Here is a 23,482-nt window from a genome sequence, read left to right on the forward strand (position 1 = left end):
CAAGGAAACAAAGACTGGGAATGGACTAAGTAAGCCAAAAGTTTAAAAAAAAAAAAAAAAAAGTGAGGAGCAGGATAGCCAGAGACAGTGGGGTAAAACCTTGCAACCTTCAGTTTAACAGATACTTTCAACAGATCCTCCCCAATGAACTAGCATTTTAAAACTGCGGTAAAATGAGTTTTTTTCGAAGAGAACTCCTCCACCAAAAAAAAAAAATTAGAAAATGAAGAACACAAGCTATAAGGGAAAACAAAATTATTAATAAAGTCCCATCACATCTTTTTCCCAAGAGTGAGGTCACATCAAAGAGCTCAAAACAAATACATGGTTTAAACCTTTCGAACGTAACAAGTTATCCTGTCTGCAGACAAAGAAACGAGCCTGCTTTCAGATAGACTCTGTTCCATTTAAGCACTGGGTATGTGAATATTTGCTGAGAAATACATTGGTGTCTCTGGCTTCCTGTCTTGTTTCGCTCCCCAGTCTCTTGGATGGGAGTTTCAGCCTGTCTAACTACACATTTGGGCATCTTCTGGTCTCTTATTCTTAGCTTCTATTACTGCAGTGGAACCATCCTGAGAAGGGTAACTTTAGGTTAGCGTGATTCTTTTTTTTTTTTTTTTTTTTTTTTTTTTTTTTTTTTTTTGAGACGGAGTCTCGCTCTGTCGCCCAGGTTGGAGTGCAGTGGCGTAATCTCGGCTCACTGCAAGCTCCGCCTCCCGGGTTTACGCCATTCTCCTGCCTCAGCCTCCCAAGTAGCTGAGACTACAGGCGCCCGTCACCACGCCCGGCTAATTTTTTGTATTTTTAGTAGAGACGGGGTTTCACCATGTTAGCCAGGATAGTCTCGATCTCCTGACCTCGTGATCCACCCGCCTCGGCCTCCCAAAGTGCTGGGATTACAGGCTTGAGCCACCGCGCCCGGCCACAGGTTAGCGTGATTCTTACAGTGCAAGCAAAAAAGAGCCAGAAGTGTTTGGTAAAACTATTTACTGGTTTTACACACACACACACACACACACACAAAGTTTCTGTGCCATTTACTGAAAGGTATCACTTTCTTTCCTGTCTTCCTCCTTCCCTCTCTCTCCCTTCTTTCCTTCCTTCCTCCCTCCATTCTCTCTTTATCTTTTCCTCTATCTCCTTCTTTTCCCCTTATTTTCTTCCCCTCCCTTCCTTCTTTCTCCCTATGCAAGTACTCATTTCATAGCTTTGTCAAGCATTTGCTGTGTGCCACCCCTGCATTACCCAGAGTGAATATAAAGACACATAAGACCCAACACACGCTGATATTAGACGTACTGTTTTTTTTTTTTTGTGTTAGCTCCCAGTTGAACTCTGGTATCCATGCAGACACTGATGTTTATTAGGTGCCTGGCACTTTCACAGAGCTTGTTTTACTTAATTCCAGCATCTACCCAGAGGTGGGTGTTATCACCATTCCTGTAATACAGATGGTTGAATTTCAGCCCAGAGGCTTTAAATACTTAATTGAGACATTCAGCTTCTAAGGGGAAGTATCAGGAATTTACTCTGACTTTCCTGACTCTGAGTTCAGTGCTTTTTCCCACTGTGCCAGAACTATTGACTATGAAGGATTATGTTCATAGTTTGAAACTTTCACCTTTTGCATATTGCACTGCACGTGGAGTATACACAATAAATATGTGCATGAAATAGGGCATGAATTGTATTATAATGGTCCTGAATAACTCATTTCATATACCTGTATTTGGCAACATTGTCCAAAATTTTCATATGCACGTGCATTTTTCATACACAGGAAACTGGTTAGGCATAGATAGCAAGGTGGATAGCCAGGAGTCAGCCTTCAGACAGGTCAGTAGACATACACACTTACATAAGGGTTTGTTTGCATTCTGAAAACATGCCTACTCAGATTGGAGCTGGTTACAAAGGACACACGGGAAGCAAAAATGTTCAGTTTCCAAATGATGATCAAAGTCACTCTTGAAATCATAATAGAAACATCACATTTGTTTTAACTTTGAGGGTTTAAAAACTTATCAACATGGAGACGGAATTATCTAACAAACACATCCACGTACCCATCACCCAGAAATTCAGATTGTCCACATTTTGTCATATTTCTTTCAAGATTTTTGTTAAAGAAATAAAATGTTTAAATGTTTTGTAATGTTGAAATTTCTTTTGTTGTCCATGCCTGATCCACCTCCTCCCCTCCTCATTCTGGTAAAGATCATTAGAGGTCTAGGTTCCAATCCGCTATTTATACATGCACATGACCACATGTTTCACAAGCAACTTATGCTATTTTTATATGTTTACTACAAAATACACATAATGGTATCATGCTACTTATATCATTCTGCAGCTTCCTTTTTTTTTTTTAAAAAAAAAAAAAGCATCTCTATGTTTTGAGCTCTATGTTAAAATATAAAAGCCTAATCAATTTCTTTTATTAGCTGTGTAGGTTTTTGCCATATGAATAAAATAATTTCTTATGCCCTCTCCTATATCTGTTGATGGACATTAAGATTGTTATGAACAATACCACAATCAACATGCTTACACAAGTTTCTAGCCCTCATACACACATTCAAACTTTTCTAAGGTTTTTACCTAGAAGTCTAATGCCTCAACATTCTCAGTCCACAACTATTTATTGAATCTGAGTGCTGTGTTAGACAATCTATATTCTATGTGTTTCATAGAATATATGAAGTGGCATACTAAGTGCATGTTTAATTTTAACACATATTGACAAATTGCTCTCTGAAATGATGGTACTAATTTACCCTCTCACTAGCAATGCATATGATTGCTTGCTTCTCTCTACCTTTTCCAATGCTGGGTATTGTCAGACTTTTAGATCTTTGGTAACCTAATAGATAAGCAACAGTATCTTCTTATTTCAGTTTATATTTCCCTGATTTACTGGTGTAATGTTGCATCTTTTTGTATTTACCGGCTGTCCAGGTTTCTTTTTTTGTGAATTACCTGCCCATGTGCTTTGGCCATGTGCAATTTTTTTTTTTCCCATTGGGTTATCTGTGGGGATTTTTTTTCTTACTAACGTAACAAAAATTCGTTCCAAATATGATCCATTTAACTGCTGTTTGACTGTTGTCAATATGTTTTTACTTAATCATTGTCAGGTTTATAGTTTAATACTTTCTTTTCTTTAGAAAAGGCATACAAGTTCAGTTCAAACTGTGTGAAGGGCTTCTTTTCTAATCCTATGCAAGATGGCATACATAGTCTCTGCAATTGGATGAACAGCTGTACGCAGCTTTTGCAGATCTAAGTAAAAACTCTTCTATAAAGGTATTCAAAGTTCTTCTCCAAACCTGGGGAGCAGCCCTCTTTTAGCTTCTTGGGGTTAGAGGGAGGCTAGCACATTCCATACACAGGTGAGCAAAACAAGAGGAAATGGACTTTACTTTTACAAACCAGTGGCTGAGCAGAATCTACTCTTCTCACAACCTCAAAGTAGTTTGAAAGTACTTTCATTAAATAAAATTAATCATTAAGTGATCATGGTTTAGGCATCTCAGATTTAAGAGTTTAACTTTGACTACATCGAGTCATTCTATGTCTTCTCCCCTACTAAAAGCAGGTTTTAATTATGTAACCATGTTTAGAGAGGTCTAGGGAGTTTTTACCCTTATGCCTTCATCCTGATTGGAAAATGGTTTGCAAGAACTTGTTAGGAGCTGTGGAAACAAAAATATTGGGCAAAAAACTTGTGTTTCTATATAAATATTTACAAACATACTAGACTATAAACTCTGTGAGGTGAGGGCCTGTGTTTACTCTATCCACAATGGTTATATCCTCAGCATTTGGCTCAGTTGATAATCTTAGTGGAAATGTGCTCAACATTCTCCATCCACAACTATTTATTGAATCTGAGTGCTGTGTTAGACAATCTCTATTCTATGTGCTTCATGTAATCAAAGCGACCTAGACAAAATCCCTGCCCTTACGAACCTTACATTCTAGTGGCAGGAAATACTATAATGCCAGGGAGAAGGGAGAGAGAAGTGAGAATGAAGAAAAATGTTGCAGTGATGCACAGCTCTTTCTGTCTCTTTGGGATACAGAGGAGGGGGCGTGTGTTGGGGGGAGGAGGTGGGAGTTCTATTGTAGAAAATATGGCCTGAGAAACTGCATGAGGAAGAGTCATCATGATTTGATAGATGGAGATAGAGAAAATCACAACGTCAGGGCTCCAAAAAAAAATCACTTCCATTTTTTGGAGGTAATTTCAGCCTCTTTGTGTGTTGATTTGGGGCAGGATGTAAGCCTTGGGGAAAAAAAGAAGTGACTAAAGCTTTTATTTTAGATGAGAAGGAGTTAATGAATTTGTAAAATATGCTCCGAAGGAGTACAGCAGTTTGCACGTGGGGAGAACAGCTGGCTCCAATACAGCTTGGTGGTGGGCTTTGGCTGGACTGGTCATCGCCTAAGTATTTTGTGTATTTCTGATTACCTATCTCTCCAGGAGCCCATGTGAGCAAGACAGGTCTTCAACCTGGTTCAATGCTCCCATCCTGCAGGCAACTACAAACTGTGGCTCACTGGATGATTTAACAAAAAATGAGAATTGTACAGTGCAGCCTCGAGTTCGTGTGTAGAAACTGCCATCTGCACAGACAAAACATTCAGAGGACTAAGATTGTAAAGCTATGAATGCAGACTTCCTTCTTGCTTCATTTATTTTAAAAAAATCTATTGCACGTTCCTAACAGCATCTAGGAGATATTTCTTGCTTCTTCCCCCCAACGCCAGACTAAAGAGAAAAAAAAATAGGCTGTTTCCTCGTCTGGTTTTGTTTTCCTAGTCGAGTACTTAAATTACGGGTGCTTCATAAGTATCTTCTGATGGATTTCATTGTTTTGTTTATTTTGCTTTAGACAATACAGACACCTTCATATTTTCTTCTGTAACAAATCTTTTCCAAAGTCCTCATTTGACATGGCTGATGGAGCTGGTCTGCACGGACTTTAGCTTCGACACACAGAACTTACGGCCTCTTTGAGGAACCAATTTTTCAAGCTAAGAGAACAAATGAAAGTGTTCACTCATTTTTCGAAAAATATTTATGTTCTTGGTATCCAGAATGTGACATTGGTTTTACACGTTGGTAGGTTTTTGTCCTAAATTTCTGGGAAGTTACTTCGTCATCTAACGTTTTATTTTCCTCACTTATTCGTCTTTAATATGCTACAGAAAACCCCTGTCGCTCAGTGACTGTTTTCTCTCTCTCTCCTTAATATTATTTAGGAATGGAAGCCTTGACTTTTGACGGTCCTTTTAGTTTTATTCTCCTCCCGTGACTGCCCTCTGTACACTCACAGAGGCCGCCGGCATCTGGGCTGAAAGAACCCGTGGCGGGCGAGGAGAGGAGGGTGTCATATTGGCGACAGGCTCCTGCTGGCGGCCGGCGAGCCCGCGGGTTAACGGGGGCGCCGGGGTCAACGCCCTCGAAGTTGGGGGCCTCGGGCGGGGCCGCGCGGGAGCCACGACGGTCGCTCGACCAGAGCATCCCGCAGTCCCGTTCCCTCCAGAGGGGAAGAATGGCCGAATCCAGCACGATCCCACGGAGATCTTCCTCTTCCCGGTGCAGTCTCCGCTACTGAGCGCGGGACCAGCGCAGGCGATGCCGGGCGGCCGACAGGGAAAGCCCAGACCTGGGGCAGCGAAGGAATGAGGGGCCGGGAGCCGGGGGGATTTCCTCCCGCTCTTCCCTCTCCAACGGGAGCGGAAAATGTGATTTGCTGTGCATTCCAGGCGCGGTTCCCTGGGGTGACCTCTCCCAGCCGGCCCGGGCGGGGGGAGCAGACAAAGAGGCGAGGCGGGCGGAGAGGGGACCCCGCGGGGAAGCAGGAGGGGTGCGGGGGGCGGGGGCAGTACCGGGAAAGGGGGCGGATAGCGGGTCTGGCGGCGGCGGCGGCGCCTGGCCAATGGAGAGGCGCGGCCCCGGGCGCCGCGCGCTGCCGCCGGCATTTAAACGGGAGACGGCGCGATGCCTGGCACTCGGTGCGCCCTCCGCGGACCGGGCGACCCAGTGCACGGCCGCCGCGTCACTCTCGGTCCCGCTGACCCCGCGCCGAGCCCCGGCGGCTCTGGCCGCGGCCGCACTCAGCGCCACGCGTCGAAAGCGCAGGCCCCGAGGACCAGCCGCATTGACAGGTGAGCGCGGACGCACCGGGCAGGGGTGTGAGTGGGCTGGGGGGAAGAGGGCCGCACACGACGCAGGACCCGCTCAGTTCCACGCGCTGCAGGCCTCCGTGCGCTCGGGCCCGGGTGCGCTGTTCGCGTGGGCGAATCGTGAAGAACCATGGCGGGGTCCTTCCTGCTGAGGTCGAGGACACCGTGACCTCGCTGCTCTGGGTCTGCAGGGAAACGTAGGAAAAAAGGTTATCAGGAGCGGGCAGGATGACCCCACATCCCGTTTCCACTTCCCGGAGGGCCCCGAACACACTCCTGGTGCTCGTGGTAGCAGCGCGGGGCAGACGCGCCGGCTTAGCGAGGGCGCGGAGTCCGGGCCGCCAGAGCGCAGCAGCATCGGGACCTGCGAGTCGGCCGCTGACGGCGCGGCCAGTTGCCTTCAGAGGGTCCCCTGTGCTTGAGGCGCCGCGCTGGGTCTGGGGGCGTCTTGGGGCTCCCATTGGAGTCCGCGGGCTGGAGCATCCGGAGAATCCATGATGTGTGCATTTGCCCATCCCCGAGGTGAGATGGAGACTGGCAAGAGCAGAGCCGCTGTGTTCAGCCACAGCGGAAAACCGAACTGTGGGTAACCCGACAGCTGGGGTGCGGGGCGCGGCCCTGGCCGCGGGGGTCCAGGGAACCCGCAGTGCTCACAAGGCGCACACCACACGCGCTCGCGGACCGGCCACGCACTCGCGGGCGCTCGCTTCTCTACTCCAGCCTCTTCCCGGCCCCGCACACGCCCGGACTGAATGGTAGACGTTCTGGCGCCGGGCAGCGGCCACCGGCTGGTTTCCACTTCCGTGCGCACCCCTTAAACTGTGTTCTAGAGGCCCCGGCCTCGCCTCGCTGCGCCTCACTAGCTCCTGAGGACTGGCGGCTGAGGCGGGTTGGCGGCTGCAGCGAGCTGGGCGTCTTTGGTTCTCTCTTGCTGCCCGGCTCGCTCCGCTGGCCCCTCCACAGCCTGCGGAGCAAGGCCAGAGTAGGGGAGTGGGAGGTACATCGGGGCTGTCACCTCCTTGCTGGCCGGGGTTATTTGTAGACTACAGGCTCCGGAAGAACAGACGCGCCACCGCTGTCGCTTGGCATTGCTTTCAGATCGCAGCTCCTCCTTGGGGGCGCCCCAGCTTGGTATTTATTTACCTGCGCCAGGCTCTGGCGACGGTCCCCGGGCCAGGCGAGGAGGGACGGACGGCAGGTGACCAGCCTCTGCTGTGAAGAAATTCCCGCGCGCCCGGAACTGTCCCTAATGCGCTCCTCGACCGACTCCGAATCCCGGCTCTCATAGACAGAAATATAGCCTCAGCGTTAGGGGTTAAAATCTCCTCTTAAAGGGTCCGAGGGCAGAGAGGTGACCACCGATAGGTAATTGGATCTCCTGCTGGAAAGAGCGAATCTGAGCGGTGTGCGCGTCTGTTTATGTTCCCCTTCGAGATGGTGCCAGGACACGAACTGATTAAAACAATCTATTGTGTTAAGTGGGTCACTAGGGTTTTAAGCTGTCCCAGGGACCCCAGAGTAGTGGCTTCCTTCTGGCTGTACACACAAGTTAAATAAATAGCATAGAAGAGGTTAAGATAACCCCATTCTCGGGTGAGGAGTCCTCTTTCATCCCTAGGGCTTCCCCCTCCCCTTTTATCTTTTTTTTGGAAGGAGGGGGAGCATAAGAGGGGGGATGTACTTTTCAAAGCAAGGAGGGAAAGATCTTAAGAAAACTATAGATTCTTACTGCCCCCCAAGCCAAGTCTACAACAGTAGGTGATTTGATTACTATCTCTGGATAAATGGCACTGTCAAATTGTTAATATTAACTATTTAAGGGTTTTTTTTAGCAGGGTAGTGGCTGTGTGTGTGTGTGTGTGTGTGTTTAACCTCCAGGTCATTGTAGGAATTAGAGTCTTTTGTAAACTTTGTAATTTCACAGGTTTCCTATTTTCTTAAAAGTTCATTTTTAGTGAAATGTTTTGGTAACCCGCGCTCTGTAGGAAATCCAGGTTGGCTAATGTGGTCTTTATGTGAGTAGTTACACAGGGAAGAATAAAAACCTATTATGTCCCCACATCTCTGAATGAGGGCTGCCTACCCTGTCTTTGAAACTAAGTCGAAGATGCCTTCAGTCTTAATGGTCAGGTATTAAAAGTGATAAAATGCAAAGAAATTTCATGCCACAGACACCTCCCCCAAGAACTGTTGTTGGAGCGTGTTCAACAGTAAAGGACAGCCAGGAAATCTAAACCTTGTATGTAAAGGAAAGGTAGGTGGGGGACAGTGGTTAGGGGAGGTGACTGTAGCCTCTAACCAAAAGGCAACTATCAGGCAAGTGCTACCAGCCCGTGTCTTACATCTACCTGCAGGAATTTTCTTTAGTTTTAACATATGCTCTTAGAAATTCAAAGTACAACAGGAAGTCCTGGGACAAGAGAAATCTTTTTATTCACATGTGAACATGAAGATACAAAACAGATAATTATTTTATTTGTAGCACTCTTCAAATTGTATTGCATTAGAAAAATATCCATTGACCCACTGTTAAGGACAGCACTGGGTGTCATTAGGACAGTGGTTAAGGACCTGTATTTGGGCTAGATAGAACTGGTTTTAAACCGCTGGCTCGGCCGGGCGCAGTGGCTCACGCTTGTAATCCAGCACTTTGGGAGGCCGAAGCCGGCGGATCACCTGGGGTCGGGAGTTCAAGACCAGCCTGACCAACATGGAAAAACCCCGTCTCTACTAAAAATACAAAATTAGCCAGGCGTGGTGGCGCATGCCTGTAATCCCAGCTACTTGGGAGGCTGAGGCAGGAGAATTGCCTGAACCTGGGAGGCGGAGGTTGTGGTGAGCCCAGATAGCGACATTGCAGTCCAGCCTAGGTGAAAAGAGTGAAAACGCCGTCAAAAAAAAAAAAACCCACAAAAACCAAAAGACAAAACAAAAAAAACGCTGGCTCTCCCACTTTTGTGACCTTGGACAAATTTATAATTCTGAGTGTAGATTCCCTGATTGGTAAAAGGAAGATAACATTATCTACCTCATATTTTGTTATGAAAAATAGATGATAAAATTGGGTCAGAATTCAACATAATGCCTGGCACAGTAAGGGCTTCAAAATAAGAGGTAACTCTTATTATTAGTAATGGTGTTAGGAAAAGTAGTAATGTTATACAGAACCAAGCTATATCACAGGGTAGTTCTGAAATTAAATCCTGAATCCTGGCTGAGCGGGGTGGCTCATGCTTGTAATCCCAGCACTTTTGGAGGCTGAGGCAGGCAGATCACGGAGTCAGGAGTTCGAGACCAGCCTGGCCAACACAGTGAAACCCTGTCTCTACTAAAAATACAAAAATTAGCTGGGTGTGATGGCAGGCGCCTGTTATCTCAGCTACTCGGGAGGCTGAGGCAGGAGAATCACTTGAGCCTGGGAGGCGGAGTTTGCAGTGAGCCGAGAACGCGCCACTGCACTCCAGCCTGGGTGACATCTCAAAAAAAAAAAATCCTGAATCCCACGTTACGCAGTGACTAACACATCTTCACTACAGAATAGAACCCATAACTTGGCCGTCTCTTAGCAGTGCTGCTCAGTGAACGTTTAATATTTATTACTTTCTAACTCGTTGGTTGTTGATCTCAAGAATTGTATATAGTCGTTAACTTTCCTAAGAAAATCTTTGACAAACATAGAGCTCCTGAGATATTTCACAACCAGGTGGTCTCCTCCCTGTCCTGTGCAATGTTGGGCCCTAGCCTGATTGAGCCAACCTGGTCTTCAGACTAGAGAGGGTGTTTAGGGTTCTTACAACACAAAGGGGATGAGACTTTGTCCTCTACCTGTGTGCCAACAAGGGACTCTTCTTATCTCCTTGGTGCAACTTGTCTGAAAAAGAAAATCAGCACAACTATCTTTTTAAAAATTAAAGATCAAATTAAAAATAAGCTATACTTTTCCCAAAGATTTAGACCTAAGAAAAAGTAATAGATCTTTCTAAAACCTGGCCTGCACTTAGAGCATTTGTAGTCACTTCCACTATTTCTTTTTTTTGTTTGTTTTTTGTTTTTTGAGACGGAGTCTCGCTCAGTCGCCCAGGCTGGAGCGCAGTGGCGAGATCTTGGCTCACTGCAAGCTCCGCCTCCCGGGTTCACGCCATTCTCCTGCCTCAGCCTCCCGAGTAGCTGGTACTACAGGCACCCGACACCACGCCGGGCTAATTTTTTGCATTTTTAGTAGAGACGGGGTTTCACCGTGTTAGCCAGGATGGTCTCGATCTCCTGACCTTGTGATCCGCCCACCTTGGCCTCCCAAAGTGCTGGGATTACAGGCGTGAGCCACCGCACCCGGCCACTTCCACTATATCTTATGCTGGGAGAATAATTTGATGTCATGCCTATTGAATGTCTTTCTAAAGCTTGATTCATCAGGAGGAACTGACCAGAAGTCCATGCACAGACATTTGGCTTTCACTGTAATTCCTACTCAAAACTCCCTTTCACTGATTATGAGCAGGTTGCTTAGCTAAAATGAGAAATACAGCAAGAAGAGTGATGGAAGGAGCTGGCTTCAACTGTCCCAAAGACATCATGAACACTGGAAACAGGTCATACATATACCATTTTTATTTCTCAGTCCCTCAGAATTAGAATATTGTGTTCCTAGAGGCTTTGTGAAAATTGGAATACATTGCCATGACCTGCACAGGATAGAGGTGGTTAATATGGCTTATCTTGCTTGTAGATGTTTACTCTTCATCCCTAAGGGAAACTGGAAGGAAAGCATGCTATAGAGAGGACCTGCTTTGAGAGTATGTGTCCTCTGGGACAAGTGGAATGAAAGAGAGGATAGAGGCAAAGATAATAAAAAGGGGAGAGGAGGTGAGACTTGCTGGTGGAGGACAGTTGCAAAGAAAACTCATGATGAGAATAACATCACATTTTTTTGCATTGATGCGAAACCGAGGCTGAGTTTGAAACGAAGATATACTGTCTGCAAAAAAGAATCAGCAGAGATGTTAGGTATCTTGATGCACACTGAGCCTATGAGATGCAGCTTAATTTAATTTAATGATGTGAATAGGCCATTTCATAAGTGGTAGAAATTACCATAAAGCGTTTGCAGCTAATGACAGGGCATGGATGATGTCATAGGAACCTAAGTCTGGATGAGCTATGGATTGAATTTTTACTATGGGACACCCTTCTACATGTTGCTGTGGAAAAGAATTGTCTTCAAGAAATGTACATCTTCTGCATTTCCTCTCCATCTCTGATATTTACAAAGTGCACATTATTTGGTGACAATACAATTGGGATTTCAAGTGCGTATCATTCCTATTTCCTTCACTGAAGAATCAAGAGCAGTCTGGGGGTGGGGAGAGCTTGGGTGATTGACAAGGATGTGGCAGAGCCCTGGTTCCACTATGAATTATAGTTCTTACCCTGCTTACTGTCATTCATGTGGGGCAGCTAGTGTGCCTCAGAGCATTGCTGTTCTGTGAGAAGCTGAGATCTCGATTGTGACATTCTTGAAGTTGGTGTTTACTTCTCTCTGAATAAACAAAGGTTGACAACTCAGACATCTTACAATTAGTACTAAAGATTTTTGAAGAATAGACTTTTAAAAAACGAAAAAGCATTTCACTTTCCATAGCTAATAAATCTTATTTTGAGAAAAATGTACTTTTAAGAAAAAAAAAAAGTCTGTCTGTCACTGTAGACCTTTTGGCTTAGAAGGTAGGCACCCTCCCATAGAAACAGAAAGTCTGTCTAAATTAAAATTGAAAACCACAGTTGACTAATTTTGAATTTATAGCTCTGCTGTTGGCTTCTGCCATAGTATTAATTTCAATGGCTTCAATTAGAAAATGAAACCCATAGCATTCCATACGAGAACAGGTGAAAAGTCAGGGACATTTGGAATTTTCCTAGCAAAAGAAAGACAAGTCTTAGGAAGCTCTCTGGGATGGAAGGAATTTGCCACACTGAGAGTCAGACATCCAAAGGACTGCGGTTGGCTCTTCTGCTCATGGGCACTGGTGAAGGCATTTTAAAATGCAAAGGATGGTAACTCTGTAAATCAATGAGGTTCATAACAATCATGCATTTACCAAATTTTTACAAGCACCTGCCTTATGCCAGGCACTGAGGGTAAGGTGATGAATAAGCCCTCATCAACTCTCATCCTAGATATTTACTCAATAACACATGTGAAAATGCCAAGAAGGAAAAATTAAGTATAAAGAAAGCCTTAAGTTGGTTCAGAGAAATAAAATTGCATTTTTCGGATAGATGTTTGTGGAAGGGGCCTTACGAGGTAAACCTGTCCTATGCAGTCAGCATATATTCCCAGTTAGTCTCAGATTGGCCTCTGTGATGACAAACTCAGAGGGTCTTGGTTAGGAGGGGACGGGTGAATTTGTCTGGAGGCCATTTTCAGGAGGTATGGAGGAAGATTTGGGGAATAGGCCTGGGGCCATCTCGTGTACTCCTCCTCTGAAATGGGGAGTAAGTGAATTGCATTATATTTTATTTTAGATCTTTGTCTCAGTTGAATAAGTACCAGAAATTCGTAAAACCTTCTCAAATTCACAGTATATTTTGAGACCAGGAGAATGGCTCCTTGAGGAGTTGCCACACTGTCTTAACCTGGTCTCTGGAAAAATTCAGTCCTGTATTATAACTGGGCTTTTCTCATAAATGCTTTTTTTTCTTTTTCTTTTTATTATACTTTAAGTTCCGGGATACATGTGCAGAATGTGCAGGTTTGTTACATAGGTAAACACGTGACATGGTGGTTTGCTGCACCCATCAACCCATCATCTACATTAGGTATTTCTCCTAATGCTACCCCTCCCCTAGCCCCCCACCCCCCAACAGGACCCAGTGTGTGATGTTCCCCTCCCTGTGTCCATGTGTTCTCATTGTTCAACTCCCACTTATGAGTGAGAACATGCGGTGTTTGGTTTTCTGTTCCTGTGTTAGTTTGCTGAGAATGTTAGTTTGCTTGTTCATCCATGTCCCTGCAAAGGACATGAACTCATCCTTTTTTATGGCTGCAGAGTATTCCATGGTGTATACGTGCCACATTTTCTTAATCCAGTCTATCACTGATGGGCACTTGGATTGGCTCCAACTCTTTGCTATTGTGAATAGTACTGCAATAAACATATGTGTGCATGTGTCTTTATAGTAGAATGATTCATAATCCTTCAGGTCTATACGTAGTGATAGGATTGCTGGGTCAAATGGTATTTCTGGTTCTAGATCCTTGAGGAATTGCCACACTGTCTTCCACAATGGTTGAACTAATTTACACTCCCATCAACAGTGTAAAAGTGTTCCGGTTTCTCCACATCCTCTCCAGCATCTGTTGTTTCCTGACTTTTTAATGATTGCCATTCTAACTGGTGTGAAATTGTATCTCATTGTGGTTGTGATTTGCATTTCTCTAATGATCAGTGATGATCTTTTTTTTATATGTTTGCTGGCCACATAAATGTCTTCTTTTGAGAAGTGTCTGTTCATATCATTTGCCCACTTTTTGATGGGGTTGTTTTTTCCTTGTAAATTTGTTTGAGTTCCTGGTAGATTCTGGATATTAGCCCTTGGCCAGATGGATAGATTGCAAAAATTTTCTCCCATTCTTTAGGCTGCCTGTTCACTCTGATGGTTGTTTCTTTCACCATGCAGAAGCTCTTTAGTTTAATTAGATCGCATTTGTTAATTTTGGCTTTTGTTGCCATTGCTTTTGGTGTTTTAGTCATGAAGTCTTTGCCCATGCCTGTGTCCTGAATGGTATTGCCCAGGTTTCCTTCTAAGATTTTTATGGTTTTAGGTCTTACATTTAAGTTTTTAATCCATCTTGAATTAATTTTTGTATAAGGTGCAAGGAAAGGGTCCAGTTTCAGTTTTCTGCATATGGCTAGCCAGTTTTCCCAACACCATTTATTAAATAGGGAATCCTTTCCCCATTGCTTGTTTTTGTCAGGTTTATTAAAGATTAGATGGCTGTAGATGTGTGGTGTTATTTCTAAGGCCTTTGTTCTGTTCCATTGGTCTACATATCTGCTTTGGTACCAGTACCATGCTGTTTTGGTTACTGTAGCCTTATAGTACAGTTTGAAGTCAGGTAGCGTGATGCCTCCGACTTTGTTCTTTTTGCTTAGGATTGTCTTGGCAATGCGGCCTCTTTTCTGGTTCTATATGAAATTTAAAGTAGTTTTCTCATAGACATCTGTAGAACCCTCCACCCCAAATCAACAGGACATATGTTCTTCTCAGCACCACATTGCACTTATTCTAAAATTGACCACATAATTAGAAGTAAAACACTCCTCAGCAAATTCAAAAGAACAGAAATCCTAACAGTCTCTCAGACCACAATGCAATCAAATTAGAACTAAGGATTAAGAAACTTACTAAAAACCACACAACTACATGGAAACTGAACAACCTACTCCTGAATGACTACTGGGTAAATAACAAAATTAAGGCAGAAATAAATAAGTTCTTTGAAACCAATGAGAACAAAGACACAATGTACCAGAATCTCTGGGACACAGCTAAAGCAGTGTTTAGAGGGAAATTTATAGCACTAAATACCCACAGGAGAAAGTGAGAAAGATCTAAAATCGACACCCTAACATCACAATTAAAAGAACTAGAGAAACGAGCAAACAAATTCAAAAGCTAGCAGAAGACAAGAAATAACTAAGATCAGAGCAGAACTGAAGCAGATAGAGACACGAAAAACCCTTTGAAAAATCAATGAATCCAGGAGCTGTTTTTTTTTTTTTTTTTTTTTTAAAGATTAACAAAATAGATAGACCACTAGCCAAACTAATAAAGAAGAAAAGAGAGAAGAATCAAATAGACACAACAAAAAATGATCAAGGGGATATCACCACTGATTCCACAAAAATACAAACTACCATCAGAGAATGCTATAAACACCTCTACACAAATAAACTAGAAAATCGAGAAGAAACGAATACATTCCTGAACACATACACCCTCCCAAGACTAAACCAGGAAGAAGTCGAATCCCTGAATAGACCAATAACAAGTTCTGAAATTGAGGCAGTAATTAGTAGCCTACCAACCAAAAAAAAGCCGAGGACCAGATGGATTCACAGCCAAATTATACCAGAGGTACAAAGAGGAGCTGGTACCATTCCTTCTGAAACCATTCCAATCAATAGAAAACGAGGGACTCCTCCCTAACTCATTTTATGAGGCCAGCATCATCCTGATACCGAAACCCAGCAGAGACACAACAAAAAAAAGGAAATTCAGGCTAATATCCCTGACGAACATCGATGCGAAAATCCTCAATAAAATACTGGCAAATGAATCCAGCAGCACATCAAAAAGCTTATCCACCACGATCAAGTTGGCTTCATCCCTGGGATGCAAGGCTGGTTCAACATACGCAAATCAATAAATGTAATCAATTACATAAACAGAACCAATGACAAAAACCACATGATTATCTCAATAGATACAGAAAAGGCCTTTGATAAAATTCAACACCCCTTCATGCTAAAAACTCTCAATAAACTAGGTATTGGTGAAACGTATCTCAACATAATAAGAGTTATTTATGACAAACCCACAGCCAATATCATACTGAATGCTCAAAAGCTGGAAGCATTCCCTTTGAAAACCAGCACAAGACAAGAATGCCCTCTCTCACCACTCCTATTCAACATAGTATTGGAAGTTCTAGTCAGGGCAGTCAGGCAAGATAAAGAAATAAAGGGTATTCAAATAGGAAGAGAGGAAGTCAAATTGTCTCTGTTTGCAGATGACATGATTGTATATTTAGAAAACCCCATCATCTCAGCCCAAAATCTCCTTAAGCTAATAAGCAATTTCAGCAAAGTCTCAGGATACAAAATCAATATGCAAAAATCACAAGCATTCCTATACACCAATAATAGACAAACAGCCAAATCACGAGTGAACTCCCATTCACAAGTGCTACAAAGAGAATAAAATACGTAGGAATCCAACTTACAAGGGATGTGAAGGAAGGACCTCTTCAAGGAGAACTACAAACCACTGCTCAAGGTAGTAAGAGAGACACAAACAAATGGAAAAACATTCCATGCTCATGGACAGTAAGAATCAATATTATGAAAATGGCCATACTGCCCAAAGTAATTTATAGATTCAGTGCTATCCCCATCTAGCTACCATTGACTTCCTTCACAGAATTAGAAAAAACTACTTTAAAGTTCATATGGAACCAAAAAAAGAGGCCGTATAGCCAAGACAATCCTAAGCAAAAAGAACAAAGCTGGAAGCATCATGCTACCTGACTTCAAACTATACTACAAGGCTACAGTAAGACAAACAGCATGTATGGTATAAGTGCTTTTTTTAAAAAAACTACAAAGTAAATCAATTTTTTTGTGGTTAGGGTAAAACAAAAACTCTGTATAAAGAGCAGGGATGTTGTAACATAAACTGACCAAAGCTGGGAAACCTACAGTTGGAGCAAAAGCTGAATGGCACATTATCAGCTCCAAACTTGAACTGGTCTAAAAGTACTAGGTTAATGTTGGAAAGATGGTGCCATATAAAGATATCTTAAATTCAATATTTATTTTAATTTGACATTATCCTAGGGTTGAATGGTGTTTACTTACCATGTGCTGTTCATTAGAAATCTAGATCCTACACTGCCTTTGTGCAAGGTAATTGCTCTGACTAATAATACCAACTTGTCCAGTTTTGGCGGGAGAAATAATAAGGTTACTGTTAAATTGCACGTAGTGGTTATTATGTGTAATACTGGTATTCCAAAGAGAGAAGGAAAATGGGTGCTACACAGCTATATTCTTAGGTTCAGAAAACCACAGGAGTGGGACAGGAGAACCTTCAGGATTCAGGTCCGATTGTTGTGATGGCCGCAGGAGGGAGGCTGTGAATTTGAAACTGCATCCATTGAAAAGAAAATCCTTCCACATTTTAATAATTCTTTCTGTGCCCCATGGCAGCAAGTGCTTATAGGCTTTGCTACTCAAAGCTTAATAAAAAGGCAGACCTGCATCGTAGCAATATCCCCAGATAATTGTCTGCATTTTCAAGTCTAAGAAGCACTGTCCCAGGAGGAAAATCTTTTGAGTCTGAGGCTTCTCTCTTGCACTCTCCTTTTTAAAATTATGCTGCTCCTTCTCCACCCCACTCCCTTCTGTCTTCTTCCTCCCTTTCTGTCTGCCTTTACTACCTCCTCTGAACACTCAACTTGTAGAAGAGTTCCCCTTTCTCTGAATTGTATTCTTCACTTCATTCATTTTTTTCTCTGTCTATGGCTTCCGATTTTTTGTTGATTTTCCCTCACCTCACCTCCTTGTTATTTTTTGTCATTCTTCACATGTCACTGCCCTCGCGGACCCATATCTAGCTTCAGACCTATCCACAGTAATTCATTGCCACTAATTTATTCAACATACCCATGCCATTTATTAATGTAAATATTTGCACATACTTGTTCTACCATGCCCATTTTTCTACCCTTTAAATTATATATACACAGACACATGTGAGTGACATATTTCACTTTTTTTTTTTTTTTTTTTTTTTTTGAGACAGAATCTTGCTCTGTCGCTCAGGCTGGAGTGCAGTGGCACGATCTCGGCTCACTGCAACCTCCGCCTCCCGGGTTCACGCCATTCTCCTGCCTCAGCCTCCCTAGCAGCTGGGACTACAGGCGCCCGCCACCACGCCCAGCTAGCTTTTGTATTTTTAGTGGAGATGGGTTTTCACCATGTTAGCCAGGATGGTCTCTATCTCCTGACCTCGTGATCCGCCCACCTCGGCCTCCCAAAGTGCTGGGATTACAGGCGTGAGCCACCGTGCTCGGCCATGTTTCACCATTTAAAAGGTAGAATAATGTATATCGTGGTACAAAGAATGATAGATTGAGTATCTGTGCCCAGTTTCAAGATGAGAATAAGTGAGAGGTGGAGCAGCTTCATGAGTCACGTCACCTACGTGCTTCTGTCTTTCATTCTATGTGCAGCACTGCCACACTTTTGGTTAGTTCTCCAATTGCTCTCACATTGACACTGAGTTGGATCTGAACAACCTACCTGGGGAGACAAAGTATTGGTATCTTTGCTTAAATGGAGTCATTTATTGAGAGATAAAGTGACATCCTTAAGATCAGATAGCAAGTTACTGCACCAGGATCCCGACCTTTCCTGTTTTGTTGTTTTCCCTCTGTCAAATGCTTTCTGGTCTCCATGAATCTCTCCTTCCACATAGGATAAAAATGCAAAGTCTCAGAAGCATTCACAGCTCAGGAAGCCTCAGGCTAGCTGGGGAGAAAAGACTGGGACATTTCTGGAGGAATGAAGTCCTCTGGGCAGAGAGGTTAATTCATCCTGCTGTAAAACAAAATAGAAAATGAGTTCCCCTGAAAAGGTGCAAAGGTCATATGGCATTAACACAGTAGGAGCTTACTAAATATTATCAAATACAAGAATGAATATGGTTAAGTGAACGCAATACAAAGTCAAATGTGGTTGGTGCCAGAGGCCAGGAAGAAGTTCTTGTGAGAATAGGTGCAGAGAAGAGCTGGCCCTAGGGGGCTGAGTTTAAAACTTGACTTAGTCACTGTGGGAATCTGGGGGAGTTACTCCATGGATTGATGGCTGGGTCGTGGAGATGATAGTACCTAATTCATACAGGTACTGTAAGAAGTAAATGGAATGTTTTACGTAAGTGTTTAACGAGTGCATTTAAATGCTAGGTGCTACTATTAATTTTTAAATTAACTTTGCCATGTTTTGTGTCTTCCCCTCTCTGTGCTTGCTTCCTTTAGTATGAGCCGCACAGCCTACACGGTGGGAGCCCTGCTTCTCCTCTTGGGGACCCTGCTGCCGGCTGCTGAAGGGAAAAAGAAAGGGTCCCAAGGTGCCATCCCCCCGCCAGACAAGGCTCAGCACAATGATTCAGAGCAGACTCAGTCGCCCCAGCAGCCTGGCTCCAGGAACCGGGGGCGGGGCCAAGGGCGGGGCACTGCCATGCCGGGGGAGGAGGTGCTGGAGTCCAGCCAAGAGGCCCTGCATGTGACCGAGCGCAAATACCTGAAGCGAGACTGGTGCAAAACCCAGCCGCTTAAGCAGACCATCCACGAGGAAGGCTGCAACAGTCGTACCATCATCAACCGCTTCTGTTACGGCCAGTGCAACTCCTTCTACATCCCCAGGCACATCCGGAAGGAGGAAGGTTCCTTTCAGTCCTGCTCCTTCTGCAAGCCCAAGAAATTCACTACCATGATGGTCACACTCAACTGCCCTGAACTACAGCCACCTACCAAGAAGAAGAGAGTCACGCGTGTGAAGCAGTGTCGTTGCATATCCATCGATTTGGATTAAGCCAAATCCAGGTGCACCCAGCCTGTCCTAGGAATGCAGCCCCAGGAAGTCCCAGACCTAAAACAATCAGATTCTTATTTGGCTTAAACCTAGAGGCCAGAAGAACCCCCAGCTGCCTCCTGGCAGGAGCCTGCTTGTGCGTAGTTTGTGTGCATGAGTGTGGACGGGTGCCGGTGGGTGTTTTTAGACACCAGAGGAAACACAGTCTCGGCTAGAGAGCACTTCCTATTTTGTAAACATTATCTGCTTTAATGGGGATGTACCAGAAATCCGCATCACCCCAGCTCACATCTAAAGGGGCGGGGCCATGGTCTGGTTCTGCCTTTGTGTTTTTGTGCCCTCCTGGGAACCGGAATCTCCCTTCTGAATGAAGGTTCATGGAAGAGGCTCCTCTGAGGGCAAGAGACCTGTTTTAGTGCTGCATTCAACATGGAAAAGTCCTTTCTAACCTGTGCTTGCATCCTCCTCTCCTCCTCCTCCCCACAGTCCATCCTTCCTTAAGTTGTCAGTGACTATGTCAGTCTAATCTCTTGTTTGCCAAGGTTTCTAAATTAATTCACTTACCATGATGCAAATGTTTTTCATTTTGTGAAGACCCTCCAGACTCTGGGAGAGGCCAATGTGGGCAAGGACAACCAGGATAGTGGAGTGAGAAAGGGAGGATGGAGGGTGAGACCAAATCAGGCCCAGCAAAAGTCAGTAGGGACATTGCAGAAGCTTGAAAGGCCAATACCAGAACACAGTGAGGCCCATGCCTCTGAGAAAGTCTTTTCCTGGTATTTAACAGAACCCAAGTGAACAGAGGAGAAATGAGGTTGCCAGAAAGTGATTAACTTTGGCCGTTGCTGCGATCTGCTCAAACCTAACACCAAACTGAAAACATACATTGACCACTCCTGTGTTCAGACCCAAGCAAGTTGGCCAAACCAAACCAAGCCCTCTGCTTAGTCCCTCGGATGGAAAAGAGAGGCAGTTTAGAACTCTCTGCATAGGGGTAGGAATTAAACAAAATCTCAGAGGCTGAAATTCCTAATAGCTTTCCTTTTTCATGGTTAAAATCCGCTTATTCCCGGTTCAGTATTTCCCATAATGCTTCTGAGAGCCACTAGCCTGACTGATAAAGATTCTGCCGGTGCTGAGTGTACCTGACAGTAGTCTAAGATGAGAGAGTTTAGGGACTACTCTGTTTTAGCAAGAGGTATTTTTGGGGTCTTTTTGTTTTAACAGTTGTCAGGAGATTGGGCTAGAGAGAAGAGGAGGAGAGTGAGGAAATAAAGGGAATTGCTTCTGGCTAGAGAGTAGTTAGGTGTTAATACCTGGTAGAGATGTAAGGGATATGACCTCCCTTTCTTTATGTGCTCACTGAGGATCGAGCGGACCCTGTTAGGAGAGCATAGCATCCGGGTGTATTAGCTGTTCATCTGCTACTGATTGTAACTATTCAGTATCTACTGGTAGGCACTGTCCTCTGATTAAACTTGGCCTACTGGCAGTGCCTACTTAGGATTTATCTAAGGGCCAAAGTGCAGGGTGGGTGAACCTTATTGCACTTTGGATTTGGTTAACCTGTTTTCTTCAAGCCTGAGGTTTTATATACAAACTCCCTGAATATTCTTTTTGCTTTGTATCTCCTCAGCCTCCTAGCCAAGTCCTATGTAATATGGAAAACAAACACTGCAGACTTGAGATTCGGTTGCCCATCAAGGCTCTGGCATTCAGAGAACCCTTGCAACTCGAGAAGCTGTTTTTATTTTGATCCAGTGCTCTCCCATCTAACAAACTAAACAGGAGCCATTTCAAGGCGGGAGATATTTTAAACGCCCAAAATGTTGGGTCTAATTTTCAAACTTTTAAACTCACTACTGATGATTCTCACACTAGGCGAATTTGTCCAAACACATAGTGTGTGGGTTTTGTATACACTGTATGACCCTGCCCCAAATATTTGTATTGTCCATATTCTCCAACAATAAAGCACAGAGTGGATTTAATGAAGCACACAAATGCCAAGGCAGAATTTTGAGGGTGGGCGAGAGGAAAAGGGAAAGAAACTGAAAATGTAAAACCACACCAGAGAGGAAAAATGACATTCAGAACCAGCGCACAGTGAGTTTCTCTTGTTGTTTTAACTCTGCCACAAGCATGCAATTTTGTTAGCAGAGATGACTTAAGTTGGCAGCAGTAATCTTTTTTTAGGAGCTTGTACCACAGTCTTGCCTATAAGTGCAGATTTGGCTCAAGTAAAGAGAATTTCCTCAACACTAACTCCACTGGAATAACCAGCAGCATAACTACCCTAAAAGCACAGCACTAGCCAAAGAGGGAAATGTCTATTCTTCTTACTGTGCCTATATTAAGACTAGTACAAATGTGGTGTGGCTTCCAGCTTTCATTGAAAATGCCATATCTGTGACATATTTTATTCGAGTCACTGATGATGTCATGATATATTTTTTCATTATTATAGTAGAATATTTTTATGGCAAGATATTTGCGATCTTGATTGTACCTATTAAAATAATGCCAAACACCAGATATGAATTTTATGATGTACTTTGTGCTTGGCATTAAAAGAAAAAAACACACATCCTGGAAGTCTGTAGGTTGTTTTTTTGTTACTGTAGTTCTTCAAAGTTAAGAGTGTAAGTGAAAAATCTGGAGGAGAGGATAATTTCCACTGTGTGGAATGTGAATAGTTAAATGAAAAGTTATGGTTATTTAATGTAATTATTAATTCAAATCCTTTGGTCACTGTGATTGCAAGCATGTTTTCTTTTTCTCCTTTATATGACTTTCTCTGAGTTGGGCAAAGAAGAAGCTGGCACATTGTATGTTGTTGGAGTCTCTTATCTGGTCAGGGGGAACAAAATCTTGACCCATCTGAATGTGTGTTACTGAGTCAGTGCCTGAACCTTTATTTTTTAAATTGAATGTTCCTTAAAGGTTAACATTTCTAAAGCAATATTAAGAAAGACTTTAAATGCTATTTTGGAAGACTTATGATGTGTGTATACAAACAAATAGCAGATAATGGTGAATAGCTCACACATAAAGCCCTTTTAAGGAGAAAATCTAAAATGAAAAGTGGATAAACAGAACATTTATAAGTGACCAGTTAATGCTTAAGAGTGAAAGTAGATCTATTGATTTGTCATTCCTCAAGATATTTAATATCAACTGCATTATGTATTATGTCTGCTTTAATCATTTAAAAACAGCAAAAAATTATATAGACTATGATTGAGGTACCTTGCTGTGTAGGAGGATGAAAGGGGAGTTGATAGTCTCATAAAACTAATCTGGCTTCAAGTTTCATGAATCTGTAACTAGAATTTAATTTTCACCCCAATAATGTTCTATATAGCTTTTGCCAAAGAGCAACTAATAAATTAAACCTGTTCTTTTTGTGTGTGTGAGTGTGCGTTTGTGTTTGGTAGTGTTCCTAGGGCAGAGGTGGAGCAGGGATGCACTTACCCTGGGAAGGGAGGTAGAAAAGAGAATTGGATCGCCATGATCTTCAGTGGAATTTATTCCTTTTGCCTAGGCCTTTCAAACCTTGCTTGATTTCCATAGGATACCTCAGGTCGTGGCAAGGGAGAGCTGGTCTGAAGCTGGAAGCACCAGCCTCTTCCTTAGAGCACACCTAGAAAGAAGAGCTATAGAATGTTATAAGGGAGGCCCAGAGATGGAAGGGCCATCACACAGAAATGATAATAACTTCATTTCAGGGCGTTTCAGGGTAAAAACAGGAGAAAAATTGGGGACTCAGTAGAAGGAAAAAATTCCTGATGATAGGAGTGATTGGCAATACCATGAGGTGCCTTTAAAAGATGGTGAACTCCTGTCCTTGGAAATACTAAACCACAGGCTAGATATCATTTAACAGGGATGTAAGGTAGAGTAAGTCA

General features: G+C 43.4%; 1 protein-coding gene across 2 annotated transcripts; it reads left to right on the forward strand.

The window, feature by feature from the left end:
* Window positions 1-5,899: 5,899 nt before the first annotated feature.
* On the forward strand, window positions 5,900-22,979 carry GREM1 (gremlin 1, DAN family BMP antagonist). Of its 2 annotated transcripts, XM_015141773.3 has the most exons (2): window positions 5,900-6,180; window positions 19,019-22,979. In XM_015141773.3, the coding sequence occupies exons 1-2, from the start codon at window positions 6,014-6,016 to the stop codon at window positions 19,572-19,574; spliced, it is 723 nt and encodes a 240-aa protein (XP_014997259.2). In that variant the 5' UTR covers window positions 5,900-6,013; the 3' UTR covers window positions 19,575-22,979. The 2 variants fall into 2 exon arrangements, with proteins under 2 accessions (XP_014997259.2, NP_001028020.1); NM_001032848.1 differs by lacking the exon at window positions 5,900-6,180 and having other exon boundaries at window positions 19,020-19,574.
* The last annotated feature ends 503 nt before the right edge of the window (window positions 22,980-23,482 follow it).

The sequence above is a fragment of the Macaca mulatta genome, chromosome 7 (assembly GCF_049350105.2).
Source record: "Macaca mulatta isolate MMU2019108-1 chromosome 7, T2T-MMU8v2.0, whole genome shotgun sequence".
NCBI lineage: Eukaryota > Metazoa > Chordata > Mammalia > Primates > Cercopithecidae > Macaca > Macaca mulatta.

Bases quoted from the DNA above. Each gene is read 5' to 3' on its own strand.
- GREM1 (XM_015141773.3), top strand. From the start codon at position 6,014: ATGCCTGGCACTCGGTGCGCCCTCCGCGGACCGGGCGACCCAGTGCAC. The intron at 6,181-19,018 runs GTGAGCGCGGAC...TGCTTCCTTTAG, and splicing joins AGGACCAGCCGCATTGACAG to TATGAGCCGCACAGCCTACA.